The sequence below is a fragment of the Melospiza melodia genome, chromosome 4 (genome assembly GCF_035770615.1).
Source record: "Melospiza melodia melodia isolate bMelMel2 chromosome 4, bMelMel2.pri, whole genome shotgun sequence".
Classification (NCBI taxonomy): Eukaryota; Metazoa; Chordata; class Aves; order Passeriformes; family Passerellidae; genus Melospiza; species Melospiza melodia.
In genome coordinates this window covers 77,764,804-77,784,976 of record NC_086197.1, presented here as the reverse complement: position 1 = coordinate 77,784,976, position 20,173 = coordinate 77,764,804, and the positions used below count along the sequence as shown (strand labels likewise).

The 20,173-nt window shown below is 38.9% G+C and overlaps 1 protein-coding gene across 1 annotated transcript in view; it reads left to right on the top strand.

The window, feature by feature from the left end:
- Positions 1 to 2,597: 2,597 nt before the first annotated feature.
- The window catches only part of BMT2 (base methyltransferase of 25S rRNA 2 homolog), a 30,750-nt gene continuing 13,174 nt past the window's right edge, over positions 2,598 to 20,173 (top strand). Inside the window, exons 1-2 of the mRNA XM_063155276.1 lie at positions 2,598 to 2,745; positions 14,894 to 15,035. Of these exons, the coding sequence (XP_063011346.1) occupies positions 2,598 to 2,745; positions 14,894 to 15,035 (290 nt within the window). The remainder of the gene's footprint in view (positions 2,746 to 14,893; positions 15,036 to 20,173) is intronic.

Here is a 20,173-nt window from a genome sequence, read left to right as displayed (position 1 = left end):
ACATTTATGTTCATCTTAATTTGTTCCTTGAGTCTTCCTGTAATGTGTTCAAGAAATGTATAGATCACACATGTTTTTTCTCCACCCTGACAGAGCACTGGGACGTCAGTTCCATCAGGCCTTAGAGAACCAGTCCTGCTTTAATTGTCCACTCCTTTGTCCACCAATATTTCCATGCAGCACTCCAGGGAAGCACCATCACATATTCCAGGGAAAATATCTGTGTGTCTTGTGACTGTAATGGCTCTTCATCACATATTCTTTAATTCTCATGGCTGGAAAGACTTGACATCTGATAAATGCTTCCTACATGCTTATTGAAACTAAACTTCTGTGTTACTTCATTGTGAGAATTTAAAACTACTTTGTATTTAAACCCACTTTGCTAGTTTTAGAAAGAAACCTTGAGAACTGAAAAATAACAGTGATAACATAATTCAAATAATAACTTATTATTCTGAGAGAGTATATTTCACACAAGTATAATTTCACTCCAGTTTTCCAATTCTGCAAGTAGATTTCCAATTCTTCAAATCACACACACACACACACTCATATTTTGACTGTGCAATCTACATTCCAAGTCTGGAGGCTCATGACTGGGAGTGTTGATGCCACACCAGTATTTTTCAGGCATCCTCCAAATGCCTCCATCTCTCTTCTGTCACTCTGATACTCCCACTCTTCCAAGATGCCTCCCTCAGTGCTCTCCTAGTATGATGCCACACACAGAACACTGGCTCATGCTTTTCCTCCTCAGCCTGTGCTTCCCCAAATCCTACACAATGGAAAAATGTAAAGAACATTAACCACCATGTAGGCTCCCTGTCCCAGTAATTATCAATGCAATCTCTTTTTACACCACCTTAATCCTTCTCAGGTGGACTTGCATATAAAACTAGGAATAAAAATATTTCAGAAAGATATAATTAACCCCAGCATAAAGTTTTATTTCTGATTCAAATTTAACTTCCTGAACTAGTTTGGTATGGAATACAATAATCCACACTAGAAAATGACTCTTGGATGTTTTCAAAGTCAAAGTAAAATTAATATACAGTGGTATGTTTTTTTCATTAACACATGATCACTTACTTCAGTTTCAGAACTTAGGAAGGAAAACGTAACTAAAGGAAAAACTCAGTCACTACATTGATTTTTTTTTTCTTTCTTATTGCTGATATTTAAATTCTCCTTCCATTATTCTCCTGTATTTTGAAGAAAAAAACCAAACCACCCAACAAAACAAAATGGAAATACTCATACAATAAAATACATAACACATAGTGATGGAAGATCCAAAATATAAAGAAGTTGTTTAAACACTCTCGAAAAAATATCAGCACAAAAAAAATTGCACCTTTGAGCATTACGTGGGCACTTCAAGGTGATGGGTGAAATCAGTATTTGTGTACCTCACTCAGAGTGAGTGAACAAGGGGTGAATTTGCAGTCAGTAACAATGCAAACCTTCTCTTTGGACATTAGAGTTTTGCCTTGACAATTGCACTTTCCAAAGAATTTTATCAGAAACGCAGAAAACCACTGTGTTCTGCGATTGGCTGTAATTTTTTTTCTTGCAGGACCATCATGGTGCTGATAGGAACCTGTTATCCATCCCACTGCACCGTCCTGTGTCACAGACTCCTCGTCAGGATGAAATCTCACCCCTACCTACTGTCAGATTTGTCACAGATTTATTGTAGCCACAACTTCGCCCTTCACGTTTTTTAACATCTTCAAAGAAAACAATCAGCGGCTTCTGGCCATGTCAAACAAGCAGCTTCATGCCATATTTCCCTGCCATGATCTCGTAAGAACTGGTTTTGTCTACCTATTTCCAACAGCTACAAACAGAGAGAACTGAAGTGCTTTGGGTTTGGGGAGGGGCAGCAGGCGGGCACAGAGAGCAGCATCCAGAGGTGCCCGCTGTGAGGGGCAGTTCTGCCGGCTGCAGGGGCTGCTCCTGCTCCGGCAGCGCCTTTCCACCCAAAGGATGCCAGAAACAGGGCTGCAAAGAGAAAAGGCCCAGCAGCTCCATGAACACGTAAAATAGATGAACAAAACTTGTGTTCTTCAAGCGCCCGCGCCCACACCACGGCCACGAAGCCGCCCAAGTTTGCTCGAGTATGTTCCGAATTCAGGTTTTTTCCGCAAGGCTGTTGGTAGGTGGGGGATGTGTTTTGCCACCCCGCGCCAGACGGGCTCCAGGCCGGCGCTCTCGGGGGTCTCTCGGGGAGGCCGCCAGCCGGGGCGATGCACACAGCTACAGGGGAAGCCGCACTGCCCCGGACACTCGCTGTGTTTCCCGCCTCACTGTTTTGCTCGGCACGGCGGAGCGCCCCGCCGCAGAGGCGCGGACGGGAAGCTCAGCGGGCGATAACCCGTCCCGCAGCCCGGGCCGCTGCCGGCGCAGCGCGGCGCCGAGCGCACACGGGAGCGCGGGGCGCGGCCACGGGGCGGCGGGCGCGCGCGCGGACTCCATGTCCCGGCGGCCCGCGCGGCGGGGGCGGAGCGCGCATGCCCGCCCCGCGCAGCCCCGGCCCGGCGCGCGCCTCCCCCTGGGCCGGGCGGTGCGCGGCGAGCAGCGGGAACACCATGGAGGCCGCTCCGCAGCCCCGGCCCGGCGGGGCCGCCGCCGCCGCCCCGCCGCCGCCCCCGGAGCAGGAGCGGAAGCTGGAGCAGGAGAAGCTGTCGGGGGTGGTGAAGAGCGTCCACCGGCGGCTGCGCAAGAAGTACCGGGAAGGTAACGCGGGGGAGGGGGCCGCCCCGGCCGGGCCGCCCCGCTGCCCCCGCCGGCCGGGGATCGCGGTGTCCCCCGCGGGCGGGCCGGCCGGGGTCGGGGCAGGGCGGCCGGCAGCAGCTCCGCGCTCGCTTCCTGCTCCTCCCGGCAGAGCGGGGTCGGCGCTGCCGTGGGCTGCCCGCAGACCCGCCGAGGGCAGCCGGGCGGGTCTGCCGGGGCTGTGCCGCTTTCCGGGGCCGGTGGCAGCGGAGCCCCCTTCCCGGCCGTACAGCGGGATGTAAAAACTGAGGATCTGCGAGCGTGAGAACAGTGCATGATGAATGCCAGAAGAGATTGAATGGTGATCTGGGAAGGCACAGGTCTTTGTGGATTATTTGTGCCTCCTGTCTTTCAGTCGTAGCGCAATAGTTCAGGCAGGAGCACTAGCTGAAGGGCTTGGGGTAAAGCTGTTGTAATTACTCGTAGTCTTTGAAAAATCTACTTTATCGTCAGTTTTAATGCCCTTATGCAAGGTTTTTATGGGTGGTATTGGAATGCTTTGAAACCTCCCTGAAGTGCTAGCGCAGGTCACAGGAAATTCATCCATCCTTTCTTTTGGTGAGCCTGCAGCTCACCTCCAGCAGAACGCACACATGAAATGGGAGCTCTTCCTCTTGTAGGCACAAGTTCTTGCCTCTCCTCTGTGTTTGCATATGACACTTCTGTGAAAGAAACAAGGTCATCCTGCCTTCTGGACTCCCAAAATCTCCCCCGGAGCCAGTTCATGGGATTTGGGCACAAAAACCCACCTATCTAGATACTGATCAAAAGTCGCTGTTTATTTTGGCCTTGGTCAGGCAGAGCTTAAGGGAGGATCTCCCTTCACTCAAATGTTGGGAGAATGAACATAGTATATTTAAACATTCCAGTCCTGGCAAAGTAGATCAGGTTTTAGCAGTACGTGTTTCTGTGTTATTTCAGAGCGCCTCTAGATTAAGATAGACAAGGATTGGCTTTGTTAACTTTTTTTTTTTTTTAAGTGAGCAATCTCTGTAGCAACTGATTTTATTTTTTTTTTTAGATGAGAGCCTAAATAATGAGGAAGTTTTTGTAAGTCTGTTTCTTAGCAAAAAGCAAGTTTGTGCTCAAGGGTAAGGTGTGTGCAGCTGGTTAAGTGAAAGAGCCAACAGCATTTTCATTTACTTCCTATGGCTTGTAAAGCATGTGTTAATGAAAACTTTACAATGATTTTTCTAGTCACTCCAAAGTAGCAACATATGTCATTTCATTGAGAGTTAAAACCATTTCATTGAGTTAAAACCAAACAATTCATCACATCTGTGCAACAAGAAATGCTCTACCCATTTCCCACTCATCCAACAGCAGGTGGTACTTACAAGTTACTAGTGCTTAGTAGCCAGTAGTACTTCCTATGTTAGGTTCTTTCAGCTTGACAATTTTAGTTTTGGAGTCTTTTCTACCTACATCTGCCTTTGCTTCTAAAGGCAGATTTGAGAATCTCCTTCTTAAATGCCTTTAATGTCGTTCAGAAATTGTAATACCGGGACATGCTTGATCTCTGAAAGGTCTTTTCTTGGAATTTTTTTTGTAATACTTATGCTGACTGGCAGATATGTTATCCTGACAAAATTCAAGTTGAAAGTTTGTTAAATAGAAATAAAAAATCAATAAGTCATCTGTAATTTTGCTGTACAATTTGAGCAATTTGAATTATAGCTCGAGTATAGAAAAGCAAAGAGCAAAATCACTTCATCCTTGCTTAAGTTTTTACAGCTTTTTACACTGGGAAAGCCTCTTGACTCCACATTTCAGTGTTCTCACCTGCATATTAAACAGAAACAAAATTCTGCGTTATTCTGCAATCTTTTATTTTATTTTTTTCTATTTTCTTCTTCTACTCTGTCTTCTCATGGTTTACTGGAGTTCTCTGAAGCTAGTTTCCATTTTGTCTAAATAAGCAAACTGTGCTAGAATTGCTGTTGTATGGACTTCAGTGCTTTGTCTGTAGAAGCTAAAGTAGAATCCCATATTAATTTTGTTGGTAGATGAAAAATCATGTTCATTATCCTAAAAGCTATATGGTTATTTTGTACAGGGTAGATAAGTCTAAGAAAGCCCTTTGTATTGTAATATGATCCTAAGTTACTGTCTTCTGTTAGAAGTGTTGAAAGGAAATAGATGCATCCTTGATACTCTGAGATGTGTGTTGATAGATTTTATTTGGACTTGATTTTAATAAGCTGATTTCTTTGCTAATTCATTTGCCTTGCTGACGGTATCAAGGTTTGTGTTTTAATGGGCAATTGTAACAGGCAAGCCAGTACTGAGTTGCTTATAACTGCACCATTGTTAAAATTTTATTTCATCTTCTGCAATGGTTCCCTTCTTTTTTGAAGATGAGCCAGTAAAAAAGTGACAATATGCTCCAAAATTGCAAGCCAACATGTTTTTGAAGAAGTTGCATACTTGTTAGAAGTGCAAGAGCAATATTTCTTAACTAGGGAAGCATTGCAGCAAATTTTTTGCAGTTACTAGGGAATTACTAGAATAAAGTTTAGCCATCATGTCATGTACAGGGTTTGATTTTGATTTTTTTCCCTGGTGAAAAACTGGAGATTAATCAAAGCTGAACCTTGGCTATTTTTCTAATTTCTGCACTTACTGAATCACTTACACTTGTAAGTATGGTGCATGGATTTTACATGCAGTTCTGTACTGTGCCTCATGTCATATCATAGCCCCATGCCATTCATGACAAGCACGTACCATCTTTTAAATGATGCAGCTGAAATGCTTTTGAGTTTGCACTGAAATGCATTTTTTTTGTTTTCTTCAACAATTTTAGGTTTTTTGCTGTGTGACTAGTACTTATCTTTTCTATTGTTTGAATATTCCCAGTATGACTTACAGTGGGAATGTTTCAATTTTTTTCTCCTTTTTATTCTTCTTTATTTCCTTTTCTTCCCCTTCCTTTCCCTTCCCCTCTCTGTTGTTTATAAGAAAATAAAGGGAATATCATGTCATCATAAATGCCATGGCAGATTTGGTTTTTTGAAATTGTAGGCTGCTTTTTTTTCTACTGTGGGTTCTGCAGTAGTATTCTATGTGATATTTTGAAATTATTTAATGAAGTTTAGTAAATGAGTGTAGGTTTTAAATTAAAGTGGTTGGTTCTTATCCACACTGAGTGAATGTGTCAACTAAATCAGCAAACCATTAAGAAGTTGTTTCTTCTTAATAGGTATTGATAGAGAAACAGTACTTATATAGTAGTTCCTAAAAATAAACATAATTCCTGAGGTTAGCCTATAAACTTTCTCATAATAGAGAAAACATTAAGTGAGAATAGCTCTGAGATGTAACATGTTCACTTAGGAGTCTCTCTAATTAGTATAAAGCTCATGGGATTTTTTAGTTGTATTCCTGATTCCTATTCAAACAGAGTAATTTAATCTTTATTATTTTACATACCACAGTAAAATCCAAAAGCTGAAACTGCTCTCAAGTAGTGAGTTATTCACTTATCAGAGTTTCACAGTGATTCTGGATGCTTGACACAAGCATTTAGAAAGTATAGAAATTAGGATTTTCCATAATGTTTGAATTTCTGTTACTACATGGAGATGGGGCAAAACCAGTGTTTGATTTCGTTGCTTCCTGTTGGTTCTGTTGCTCGGTGCCCCAGGTGACCCTGAGTTTCACAGAGCTTTCCTCAGTGCATCTTTGGGCACCTGCAGCCATGGGCTGGAGCCTGTTGCACGGGTTGCACGAATGTTTCATATGCTGCATGCAGGCTGATTGTGTTGAGCCTGACAGACAGACAGACAGACCTGGAAAAGCTGATTTAGTGGTTCCTGAGGAGCTGCACAAGATCTGCTGAACATCTGCTATGTGATGTATGTTTGTTCGCTTCCAATTGCTTGTAGTAACTAAATAGGTTCAATTTTTGCTGGGATAAAAATCCCTTCCCCTGATACAGAGCCATCCTGTTTTTCTCTCAGTTGTTTATTACCTTTGTAGTCATGCAGAGCTGTATTTATCAAGTAAACGTTTTCTCTGTAGCACGAGCCTCAGTTATAGATGGTTGTGTGTGTAGTCTGAAAGATGATTTACAAGACTACTTTTCCCTTAAAACTCTATAAGAAGTACAAGTGAAAAAAATTGCTGAGGTATCTGTAGAGGTATTTTATGAAATGTTTACCTGTGTGTTCACTAAAATAGTTCATTTCTCCTAACATATGCCTGCTAAGGATGCTGAGGCTTAGAGAATCACACAGAAATGTTGTTTGTCCTGTTACTAGTTACCTCATCACAGAAGCTGACAAAAACACTTCTAGGTGGCAGTTTGATTCCTTAAAAGAAGTATTTGTTGGAACATCAAAGAAAGGGAACTTTTTAAAAGGTTTTTTCAGAAAATCAGGGAAAATTTACAGGACCCTGCCTGATGATAATAAGTAACCCAAGTAGGTAAGTGGTTCAGACATTTAGACAGAAGGGTTGTTCTGAACTCAGTTGTTTAATGGTCTCTTCATCTCATGTTTTTCATGAAAAACCGTGAGAGAGCTTAAGTTCTTCCTAATGTGCAACAGGAAACATTTTGAAATGGTGTCATTTTTCACAGGACAGGAAAAACTTTGTCATTGAACTCTACACGATAAGTTAATAGTTGTTACTCCTTTTTGTTAAATATGACTGATTTACAGTAGAAATAAACTGAAGTTTTCAAGGTATTAATTTGTGTTTTACCACTTGAAATAATTTCTTGGAAGAGGAAGACTTTTGTAATAATAACTGTTGAATTTTCCAGCAATAGAAACTAAATTTTATTTAATTAAAATGAAAACTGATTCTAGTTTATGACATGAGCATTGAGGTATAATTGGCCTTACAGTTTGCACACCACAGTTTTGCAACAAGGATTTCATTGGAAATCACATAAGATTTACATTTTGGAGGGTTTAATTAGTACTGTCATTTACTAGCCTGTAAATTTGAAAAGTTCTGGCTACAGCATTTGCTTGCACTCACTGAACAGACAGGTCTGTGACACCTTCCCTGCTCCTTTGCTGCTCTGGCAGGGAAGATGGTGTTCCTGTTACAGGGTCAACATAATGAAATCTGTACCTGTGCATCAGCATAAGTTTAGCTCCTGCATTTGCAAAAATTACCAAAATCAGTAGCTTCTGTTGACATGTTCATGTCTGTGTTGGCTGTGTTAAGGTACAGCACATAGTCCATCCCAGAAAGTCAGGTTTAGGAAAGAGGAGAGGAATGAAGTTTCCAGAAGAGTAGATCCAACACCTGGGGGCAGTAATTGCTTAAACTGTCACATCCATGCTGTTTCTGTGATGGCCATCAGAGATTTATAGCAGATCAGAGACACAAATTATTCTTCAGAGTGATCTAAGCTGACCTCCAGTAGATGCTGAAGTGTCAGCTGGGGCCTCAGAGTCTGTTTCATGGAAACAGATGGATCGGAAGTTTACCTGAGAGGCCAGATGTAGAAATCCGCATTTGGTCAAATAAATCCAAGCAAGTTGAAGGGAGGAGCATTGATACTGAGATAAAGTTAGATTCTTGCACTTGATTTTTTAAAAAATATTTTATTCTAAAATAGTTGAGGTAACTCCTAAGAAATGTGAAGCAAATACTAGTCAGACATGAGAAGGAAAATACTATCTCTGCTTGAACTTTGTCCAAGATGAAGTTCATGTTTTGTATATAGACATGTAAAATTGGAAAACAGAGAAGCCAAAAATACCCAATGTTGTTTGCAAGGAGTGCTGAATATGCTTTCAGTAAGACAGATGTTCAGTAATTTTATCTTGTATACAATGAAAATTATGAATTTCATAATATTTGCTGATATTCCTCATGTAATTAATTTTTCTTATCATTGCCACAGCATCCATACATTAGCAGGGCAGCTAAATCTCAATTACAGTGTTAATGAGGAAATTTTGTCAGATGTTAATAGGAATTTGGTTTCAGGTTTAGCCTAGTGAACAGTGTAGGACTGCTTTCCTCATTTACTGCTTAGCATGTTCTAGAAGCTAGTTTACTGTTTCCAGCAAGTGAGAGGTGATCTTAAGAGGATGAGAATGAGATCAATTCTTTTCATTCTGCAGTGCATTGCATCAACAAACTAAATAAACCCTCAATAATCTTGCTAGGCATTGCTATGGCTAGAAGCTGGTCATGTAAAGTTATCCAGCATTGTCATGGGCACTTTTTAATTGTGGGGATATGTTTACCTCTTACCATTAAGAAAATTTAGTAATTTTTATTAAGGTAGTGTTAATATTGTGCAAATACTAATATGTCTGTTTTGGTTTTGCCTTTTGTTGTTATTATATATATTGAGGTTATTTTCTCTTCTACCAGAGCCAGAGTTCTGGTAGAGGAGGCGATAGAAAGGCAGTGTGTTGTTGAATGAAGGTATTGAAAAGGGAGTGATTCAATCTGGCTTTCTACATTAATAAGTTATCTCCCAGTATATAGAAGACTTCAAACCCTTAAACACTTGGGGGTGGGTTTTGGTGTGTTGGGGCATTTTGGGGGGTTTTGGAGGGTTATTTTTTGTTGTTGTTTTTGCTTGTTTATTTTTGTTGTGGTTTTTTTTTCCAATTAAAGCTGCCTTGAATTGAGAGAATTTTATTTTCCCAGAAGGAAATAATTACCCTTTTTCTCAAGGGTTTTGTTTTGTTTTTTGATGGATGAGGTTGGGGGGTTTTTGTTAGTTGGTTTGTTTCTGGGGTTTTTAGGGTTTTTTTAGATTATTGTTACTATTTTTAAATTTCTTTTTTTGGAGGAAGTTGTTGATTAAGATCTAAACCTGCATTACTTGTACCTGAAGACTTAAATGCACAGTATCAGTGCCAATTAACTTTTGATATGCTAGGTCTTGTTTGTTGATGGATAAAGTATTCTGTAGTTAATTTTGAGATTGTAGAGATGGCTGCACTGTTTTTCCAAAGAGCACCAGTGGACTCATGGAAAATAGTAATTACAAATGTCTTCTTGTAGGTGCAGATAGTATTTTTGCAACTCTATGTGATAACTTCTGTGTAGCTTGATAAAACAGAATTATCAAATCAGCTGGTTTTGATTTCATCCCATTCCAAAATGAAAAATACTGCCTTTAGCAGAACTGTGCTCTATTTCTTTTATATTACAGAAGGTTGTGTTTTCTTAAAATACCAGTTGACGTGATTTGTTCTGTCAGAAGTTGAAGAAAAACTGCCTAATTATTTTTTGTTTATTTTATAAGCACACCTTAAATGACAGTTCAATTTAACACTCTACAAATAAATTACTTTTTAAAACAATTTTTTTTAATGGGATGGAAGAAAGCTGAATTTTTTTCCTTAATAACAGACTACCTGGAGAGAAGAATTACAGTGTAGGTTTGGCTCACCAAGAATTGCAGACCTGATCTTCTGATGCTGCTCTGAGAACCTCTGATAAGGACTTGTAAATAGATGCAGAGCTAGGGGAGTTCTTACTAATTTTGTATGATTCTTCTCTTTTAAAATATTTTTGGTTGTTAAAAGCTACAGCTGACATTTGGTCTCTATTGCTGTTACCCACAATTAAAATTATCTTGTAATTAGGATCATTTAAAAATAACTTGTACATGCCTGACCTGTTCTCTGTGTGACAGTATTCAGCAACTGCTGATACATCTGTGGTTGAGTTCAGGGTTATGACTTGGATATTCTGTGGGCAATATTAATGTGGGTGGAAATTACTTAGAAGGATTCATCTGTTCTAGGTAAGCAGTATTGGATTTTTGTTACTGCAAAGGCTGTGTTAGGAAGAACAAGTCTATCAATCACTTGTTCAGTGACAGAATTCTAGGAAGCAGTGGGCTTTGACCTTCTTTGTTTTTAAAGGAATAGTTAACCTACAAGGTGAAGAGTAGGTTATTTATTTGTTTTCTAGGTAATTCTGAATAAAACAGAACAAGCATTAATTAATTTTGAAATAGCATGGGTATAGTGCTTTGAGAGGTGTGTGGAACCCCCTGTTGTGAGCTAGTTTTGCCAGTCACACTGTTCAGCGGGATAGTGGCATATCTGGCTCCTTGGTGGAGATCTTAGGTCCATGAAGATCTCTGAAGGTTCAGCACTCAAAAGAGGTTTTAAACTGCATAAAATGTAGTTGGTAAGTGTAACTTCTACTTTATGTTATGGTATGGTCATGAGTATGAAAAGTTTAATCCACAAAATCAAATCTTGACTTTAGGATGTGGTCAAAGATCCAAGATTCTTTTCTTTTTATTCTATTAGATTTGCCTACCACAAACTGCTGTTTAATTTACAGTTACCAATTGCTTAATAGAAGACTTTATGGATCTTATTTTTCTAGTAACTACTAGTTTTGTCATAAAATGTTCCTGCGTATTTTACTGCCCATTTGGTTACAGAAGCAAAAATTTATTGATTCATAAATAAATGTTTACCTCTAGAGTATAGTGTTAATGCCATATTTGCATTAACCTGGATTATAATGTATTGCTTGAAAAATTAGTGCACAGTGGATTATAATATACTGATCGAAAAAAATTAATGCATAACTTCTCTGTTGTCTGGATATCATTTTGAAATTGAATGCTTCAAGACTGGTTGTAGTCACTATCTCAAAATCTCATATAGGTATCAAAAGTCTCATAATCTCTTATAGATAGGAAGGACAGTTTGCATCTTCAGGTCAGTATTGGAGCATGATTGGAGCATGGATTTCAAGTTCCTATATCTGGTGTGCCTGTTTGTGTCTTCTCAAAGCTCACAATGTTAAAGTGTGGGGGAGCAAACACCACAGCAAAACAATGCACTGCCATGCTACTTGCTCAAATGAAATTAGATGCCAGACTCTTTGAAAGGCCCTGCACAACAGTGCCAGTGCCTTAAGATGACCCATTATTTGCAGTTGTTTGTAGCTTGTATCCACGAAGAAGCAGAGGAATGGGCATCATATCAAAATCAGTATTGACAGTGGGTAAACAGCAGATGCTTAGACAAGAAAAAGTGAAAAATGCTGCTGGAGTATTGCTGTGCTTGCTTACCGTTCTGTCTTTTTGTGATTTTGTGGTCTAGGAGCTCCTGAGTTAGAAATCTTGTCTTTGAATATGGTGTCTGTCATGGATTTTCTTCCTGTAGTTTGCCCAGCTACATGAACTTCATGAACTTTAGGCTTAGTTATACATTTTATGAGGAAATAACTTTTTTTTTTTCTTTTAAGCAGCCCTTTCTGTCTCATATTATTGGAACAGCCAGAAGTTGTTCCATATTGTTCCATATTTACCTTCCCTCTGTCAGTTTTGATCTTGTGAAGTCCTCTCCTTGTTTTATCTGCCTTCTTCTATTTCAGTGCTCCTCATACAAAAGCAGGGCTGCATCTGTCCCATGTAGACAATTTCTGTATCTCTGTATTAGTAAATGAAAATAAACCAGAAGTGCTCACAGAATTAACTTAATATAAGATGTGTGACAGAATTACTTTGTGATGAATTTTTCACTTTTGTTCTGCATCTCTCTCCTTATGGTCTGTATAATTCAATTTTATTTTCTTGTCAGCTCAGAGCCAAGATGCTGTTACTCTTATAGGCAGCTCTGTTGTAACCCAAAGTTCCCGTCCCAGTGTGCTGGTAGTCAGCTCTGGGTCTGTTGCAGTATGTCTCAGTTTAAGACCCCTTATCTGTGGATGCTTTTAACTCTCATCTGACTTCCAGGAACTGGTGCAAATCTGATTTGTTCAGAAGGAAATCAGAGCAGCTGCTATGAGAGCAGGATTTGATCTTAGAAGGCATTTTCTGTTGCTAAGGGTAGGCTAGTTAAGAACATCTGGTCTTTGCGTATGTCTTCTTTCCCATTCTCTTATTTCTTAAGCTTTAAGGAAAAGGGGTATTTGAAAATAGAATAATTGCTTCAGGATAGACCAGATGAAGTATTGAAATAAAAGAACAGTAATAAACTTCAGATTTTTTATTTGAGATATTTTCCTTCAGTACGTGTTCATTGATTACTTTTTACCTTTCCCATCGGCCACGTACTCAAACAAGTCTCTAGCAACTGCAAGTCACTGAAGCATTTCACAGCTGTCTGGAGCATGCATAGGACTCAGAGTATTGTGTTGGAGAAACTGCAACACTCTGTCTAAGCTGCACCAGAATTAATTTGCTTTTGAGAGTCACTTTGCTAGTAATCTTTGCTGGTGCTTCGATTGCTAGGACTTGTGTTTGTTTTGCCCCCTGTGCTGGTAGGTCACTGCTGCCATGTTCTGCACTGTTTTGTCAGTAGGGTATGTCCTGTTCTGCATGTTTGTTTCTACAGAAGGCTCTCCTGAAAGCTCTGGAAAAGTGCCCCACTGGTTTTAGCAGAACCCCCTGTGGGGATTTGCCTGCAACTTGGGTGTTTTCTCTGCTCTGGTGGTCAGCTGGTGACCTTGCTAATACCATTTCTTATAAAGCATACTCTCTGAACTTGGATCCTTTGGAAAATAATGAGGGATGTGTATATACCTTTTTTTTTTTTTTCCAGTGTAATAACTTTCTCATCTATGCTTGTTGAATAGCAAGTAGAATGAATAATTTCTTGCACAGCTTCCCCATTTTGGTAACATTAAATTTCGGCCGCTCCCATCTCAAATGCCATCTCAGACTAGGGAGTATAAACACCTAATTTTAAACATGACTCACTTTGATGACTGTACAAGTGTACTAGATGCTTATTTCTGAAAATTGCTATGACATCCCTAAACCAAACCTAAGTAGGGAGTAACCTGGATGGTTGATTTAAATCTTTTAAGTATACATCTATACTTGTCCGTCAGGGCCAGTCTTTCTGTAAGCAGAGGACAAATGAGGTGAGGATTGTCGCTGCTTTGCACAAGAGGGAACAAATAAAAAGGTTGTCACTGGAAAAAACCCTTGATTTACTGCTAATTGAAACAAAATACATCAAAGGAATTGCCATAAGTGTGTTAGAAACAGCAATCTCTTACTGGTGTGAGGACAGGTTATACTGTAAGCTACTTTCAGGCTTTAACAGACATTTATTATTAGGTTATGGCTGTTATGCTTTCAAAGTATTTCCTTCTCGTACAGAGATGCTACAAGATGGAACCATGTTGTGAAAAGTGTGTTGTTTGTCCAAGTTAAAGCTTAAAATATAACTGTGTTCTTGAAAAGTTATTTTTAGCTGTATTAGCTTGTAAGTTCAAAGTCAGTACATATTTTTTATTCTGCAGATTGGCATATATTCTAGATATGTACCCACATTTGTGGTTAAGAAACACAAAATAAATTAGTGAACATCATACCAGGAGAGCATCTTTCTTTGGGCAGAAATATCCTTTCAGTAAGGTACACCAAGGGTTTGCATGCTGTATAGGAAATGGGGCTAGCCATGACTAGCGTTTATCTTGGGTTTTTTTAGCAGTGCATTATGTAAAGCAGGCTAGGAGAAGTGGATGCTTTAATAGCAAATGAGGAAAAACATAATGTTTAATTACTCTGAAGAGCCAGAACTTAACCTGCAAGACTTCGTTTCAGTGAGGTGAGGAGCATGGAAATAGATCTGTCCCGAGAGATCAGCAAAGGAATTTGTCTGAGGTTTCCTGATCATAGTTGATTTGATTCTTCAGTACTAGTTGCTAATTTACTGGGCCTGGCTGGATTAGACAGCAGTCAATGAGAGTTTGAATTTCTTTTTCAGTATACCCAAAGAAATCTATACTGTGGGTTTAACTTTCATGGCTTTTTCATGTAATGTCACCTACAGAACTTGCCATGGATGTGAATGCTAACAGAAACTTTTAAATCTTTCATTTCTAAAATTTTGTCATGTAAAATGCTCATGCACAGAAACCTGAAAGCAAAACTTCCCAGGGACCTTAATGTCACAGAACAAATGGAACAAAATCCATGTACTGATATTTCTAGTTTCTCAAGTACCTGACAGCCCCTTCCTGCCCCAAAACTTGGAATTTTGTGTTTATGACTACAGAAAGGAGAATTTGTTTTTGTTATGTGCAGGTAAAGTAAGCTCTTGGTGCATTATGTAACGTTTAAACTGGACGGGGATTTTGCCATGGAGATAATGAGAGACTTTGTATCTGATGTGCAGTTTTTTTGTTTTGTTTTGTTTAGTGGGAGACTTTGATAAGATCTGGCGTGAGCACTGTGAGGATGAGGAAACGCTGTGTGAATATGCTGTGGCAATGAAAAACCTTGCAGATAATCACTGGGCAAAAACTTGTGAAGGGGAAGGCCGAATTGAATGGTGTTGCAGGTAAATAATGTATTTGAAACATTGCACGCTTTTACTTGCAATTATTTATAACGCAAAGCTTAATTGTTTTTTACTTTTTGCCAATATTTAACATTTGTCCTATAGCATATTAATAATTTATTGCTTTCTTAAAGAAATACCTTCTTAGTATTCCAGCTTACTAAGGAAATAGCTTTTTAAGTGTTTTGTTATTAGGTGATCCTTTTTTGAAGTATTTTCAGCAAACTATTTTTTCTCAAATACTGAAGCTGTTTGCAGATAAATCTATGAAGTAATTTTCCATGCTTCTGAACCTAAGCTGAATAAATGCAATGAGTGTAACTGAACTTTAATTTTCAAGGGTTTGGTTTGTTTTGTACATATAATAGTGTTTGATCTCTACATGCAGATCTCTGGTGCTTAATTTTCAGTTCTTAATCTCCTGTGACAGATTTTAACCCCTGTGAAAATTGTTTTAAATGTGTTTGAAACTCTAAAATTCCTATTAGTCATAAACATCCAGTTTTTGTTGGGCTATCTGAATTGTCAAGTCATGAACTGAGGCACTAAACTATTTCAGTCCCCGAGGAAAATAAAAAGTAAAAAGAGGAGAGATGTTGGTCATTCAGAATTCCTGCATACAGTTGGCATCCAAGACATACCACAGTATCTGTACAGCAGAATAAAACAAAATGCTGCTGAGATTTAAATGGGAAGAGAATGTATCAATGGTCTTGTCATTGGGAAGGGAATGACTTCAGAAAACCAGAAAGTAATCTGGTGTGCCAGTCTGTAGCTCCTGCAGGTGAGTGTTGCAAAGTGCTGAGCAAAGAGCAGTAGATGTGGTATTGCTAAATTTAAATTCTCTTGAGCCCATAAAACATAAAAGAGAAGAGGGAATTGACTGTGAGACTGTTGATCTTGGTGGCAGCTTAAGCTCTTCTGTGGCTTCTGGAGATGGAGCAAGTAGTAATAAGCTGAGGTTTTTTCCCTGTGATAGACTGGTAAATATTTGAAAACCATTCCTTTACTTACCAATGTTTTATTCTTTAGCTTAGAAAAAGAAGCCATAGCTAAGTGTTTCTTTCTAGACACCTTTGTGGACTGCTTTGTGTATCTGTATCCCAATTACATGAGAGGTGTCTCAGTTATAAAGAACTAAGCCCAAAAATGGACTGAGGGTTTCAATGGCTTTGCAGGGATAAATCAAATAGATTTTATTGAGATTGTAGTAGACTCTCATTTATGCTATTGACTTTGTTTGGTGGGGGTTTGATATTTTGTTGGTTTTGGGTCTTGTTTGGCTTTTTTTGTTTTGTTCTTTTGTTTGTGTGCTTGTATGGTTTTTTTGTAATTGGCATGGCGCTGACTTTTGCTCCTTTGTGATCCCCTGCTGCCTACTTCTGTGTTCCAGGCTTCCTGAGTTGCTAGTTGTTTACTTGTATTTGTGCTATTCTTTACTTCTCTGGAAATGCTGGTACTTATATTTCTCTTTACTACATTACACTCCCTTGAATCATATTGAATTCTAATAGTGCAGTTTCTTGCAGCATCTTCCTCCCACCCTGCCCTGATTTGGCATCACTCTCAGATCATTTATGAGGAACTGGAACTGACCCACAGTTCAGGTTATCTGTAAAAAAACTAGTTGTACTGGACCCAGGGCATATTCCATTGAACATTGCTTGGTATTTTCTTACAATTTGACTGTCAGCTAATATTTAAAACATTTTAAATAGAGCTGTGTGTTACTTTTTATTTCAGCTAAGCAGTAAGCATATAGCTTGTGGCAAGTTTGTCCATTATCCTGTAGGACAGGATAATGTTTCTTGTGGACAGTGATGACTTATATATAGAAGGTTTTGGGGCTCCCACTTGGTTTGTGTTATAGATCACTTACAAAGTAAACATTGAAGTAAATGTCCAATTTGGGCTTTGCAGCCTGAGCTCATATTAAGAAGAAAATCCACCCACTAAAGAGATGCTAAAATGCTTTGTCTTGGTATAAAGCTTCGGATAAAGCGCATAGCTTTTCAGTTTGCAAACTCAAGGGATTGGGAGTCTTTACATTAGTAGAAAAAGAGAGAGTTCTTCTAATTTCTCAGATTATACAGAGGCCTGGATTGCTAAATACCAGAATATATCAGATTGACTTTGTTCTGCAATTTTTTGTTTCTTCTGACGAGGCCAAGATGTGTGCCACACAGGTGGCAGGTCCCATTGCTGTGACTCCGCCTTGTGCCCGGGTGCAGAATTGCATGCAAGAGAACTTGGCCTGAGACTTAGGTGAAAGCTTTTGCTCAGTGCTTATTACTATGTTACCATGACAGCAGGAAGGTAGCTGTTTCATATTAGATGAATTTTAATTTGTGAGTGGAGTGCTGAAAATAGATTGGAAGCACCCGTGTATGTCTCCTGAAGAAAGAAGAGACTGCGTTTTGTTTTAACTTGAAGGATGATCTTTTCAGTGATCTGAAACGGAGAAGTGTTTTTTCCACTAGTTAAAAGGAAAAAAAAGTACAAAAGACTTTGAGTTTTTGTTCTTTCCTTCATTTTCCTTGTATTCTCCTAGGAACTGATAAAATAAATCAGATAGCGTAGAATAATCACTAGAGAAGCTATGCATACTTCTCAGGATCAAGAATAACAATTTTGTTTTTCTTTCAAAAGCCTTTTTGTTAAAGACACTGGGAAAAAATCTGATATTAACTCTTAAACCGGATGACATAAAACTTACTGTTTTACTTCTTCATTAGTGTTGATTTAAAGAACATGTATCCAGACTCCAGAAACTGTAAAAAATGGAAAGCAGTACCTGATAGACTGTGCTGGTGGCCATATGCTAAGTTGTATAGAGCCGATTTTGTTTATTGTTTCAGGAACACATTACAGAACTTTTAAGTGGGGAGAGGGATGGGGGAAGAGGGGTTAAAACTTTATCTGCTTTCAGATCCACATTTGTGATCCCCTGAGTGGTGGTGTAAAAAGCCTGGGCAACATTCAGCTGTTTCTTCCTTCCTTCCTTTACATACATTTAGAAAATTGAAAGCAAGTAGCAAGTGATATTTGCAAATTAACACTTCTGTTTCTCTTTCATTTACACTACAACACAAAACTTAAAACATATTAGGATAGTGTTTACTCTGAATAATTGTTGTAACTCTTTGATTTTTGCTGGCATAGATAGGCTGGTGAACCTTTGTACACAGAATGAATGCCAGCCTGTTCTGGTTCTAGTTAGAACAGAATAAGCCAGACCAGCAGGTTTGCTTCTTTCTGTTGCTTTTGCCTCAGTGTTAAGACTTGTGTTGACTTGACTGGTTTTTTTAAAGAGAAAAAAATAAAATCTTCTAATTATCATGACAAAACACTATCTAGACCTGCACTTTTTAAAAAAGTCTTTTGACTGTTTAATGAGTAAAGAAATACAGTTCTGGTGAAATTAATGACAGGTGAGTACAGAACTGTTTGGAAACATTTGCCAAGAATAGATGTGAGAAGCTTATCTTAAAAATGTGATTTTCTGTCAGAGTGTGTTTCTGTATCCATAACTAATTAATACTTTTATTAGCAGTCTGCTAGAGTAAAGTGTATTTATTAAATTTGGAAATGAGACCAAAGAGAGAGGAACTGTCACTCTGAGAGCAGAATTAAAATTATTGCAGTTATAAGCTATACTGGACATTATCTACTATATTAAATATCATCTCTACAAATAAAGGGCAGGGAATAATTGATTGTGTCAATCTTTCAAAAAACTATTTGGATTCTGAAGCAGGCCATAAACTGAATATGAAGTGGTCATGGGATGCTTTTGCAGTAGAGGCAAATATCATACTTAAGTGTGTTAATGAGATTGTCCACAAGATATGTAAAGTACTACTCTGACTTAATTTAGCATTGCTCTTAGCCAAAATACCACCTTGGCCACTGCATTTAAAAAATAAGGAACAGCAGCTCAACTCCAAGAAAGATAAAGAAATTATCAAAAGCCTTCTATTTTTTCCACAAAAGCCTTGGTGTTCTTTTCTAGAAACTGGAGCTGTCTAGTCAAAAGAAGAGAAGGCCAAGTAATCTGTTGGAGGATCTTTGAGAATAACAGATCTGTGCTAGAACTGGAAAGCTGATCCTCTTTAATAGGAAGATTAAATGAAGGAGTGTTTGCAAGTCCCTTCCACACTGTTTTGCAGGGTTTTTTCATGATTGCAATTAGTTGAGCAATTCACTGCAAGGAGAATGGAACTGAGGAAGGTGGAAGAAACAGCAGGAGGGGAACCATTTTAAATGGGACAGGACAACGTTCAATGTTCACATTTATATGACAGTCTTAACTTTTTGCTGTTAAACACATTGTTTGCTAATGATAGTAAATTGTGAGGAGCTGTTAACTCCCTTGAATGCAGATAGGCTCTCCAGAGAAACCTCAACAAATTAGAGGGCTGGGCAATCACAAACTATATGAATTTTAACAAACACAAGTGCCAGATTCTGCACCTGGGATGGGGCAACCCTGGATGTAAGGATGGACTGGGGAATGAAATACTGGAAAGCAGCACCGTGATGGGAGCTGGGGCTCCTGGTCGATGGCCAGTTGAATGTTTGATTAACAAATCATATGTATCATATTGGCTTTTTCTGACACTTTGTGTCCAACCCAAATGGCAGGCAGCAGGGGAGTCAACTGGAACTGGTTATTTATCATTTGATATTTGAAATACGGAAAATTAGTTTCACTGAGGAAATACAAAGATTTGATTTTTTTATTTCTTTTTTAAAGCAAAGACATTAACTTCACACTTCATCCAGAAACGTAATGTGTCACTCACCTAGGAAACTGAAACAATTTAGACCTGAAATATTTATTTTGCAGTTTGTGTGAACTGTAGCAAGTGTCAGCTCAGATAGCATTTACATTGCACAATTCTTCACAAGCAGTTGTGTTAATTGTAGAGCTAATATTGTGTCATCACAGACTGAATGTTTGTCAGTTAAAAATGGAGCTGTGTCAGATTTTAGAATTATAGATTCCTTCATTTTTGCTTTGTAGATAATTGAGATGCTCTGTTTCTTACTTGAGACAGTTTTTAAATGTAGAGTCTTTTATAACTGCAGACTCAAAACCAGGGTGATCAGTGATGGCTTTAATGGCTGTGAAGTTC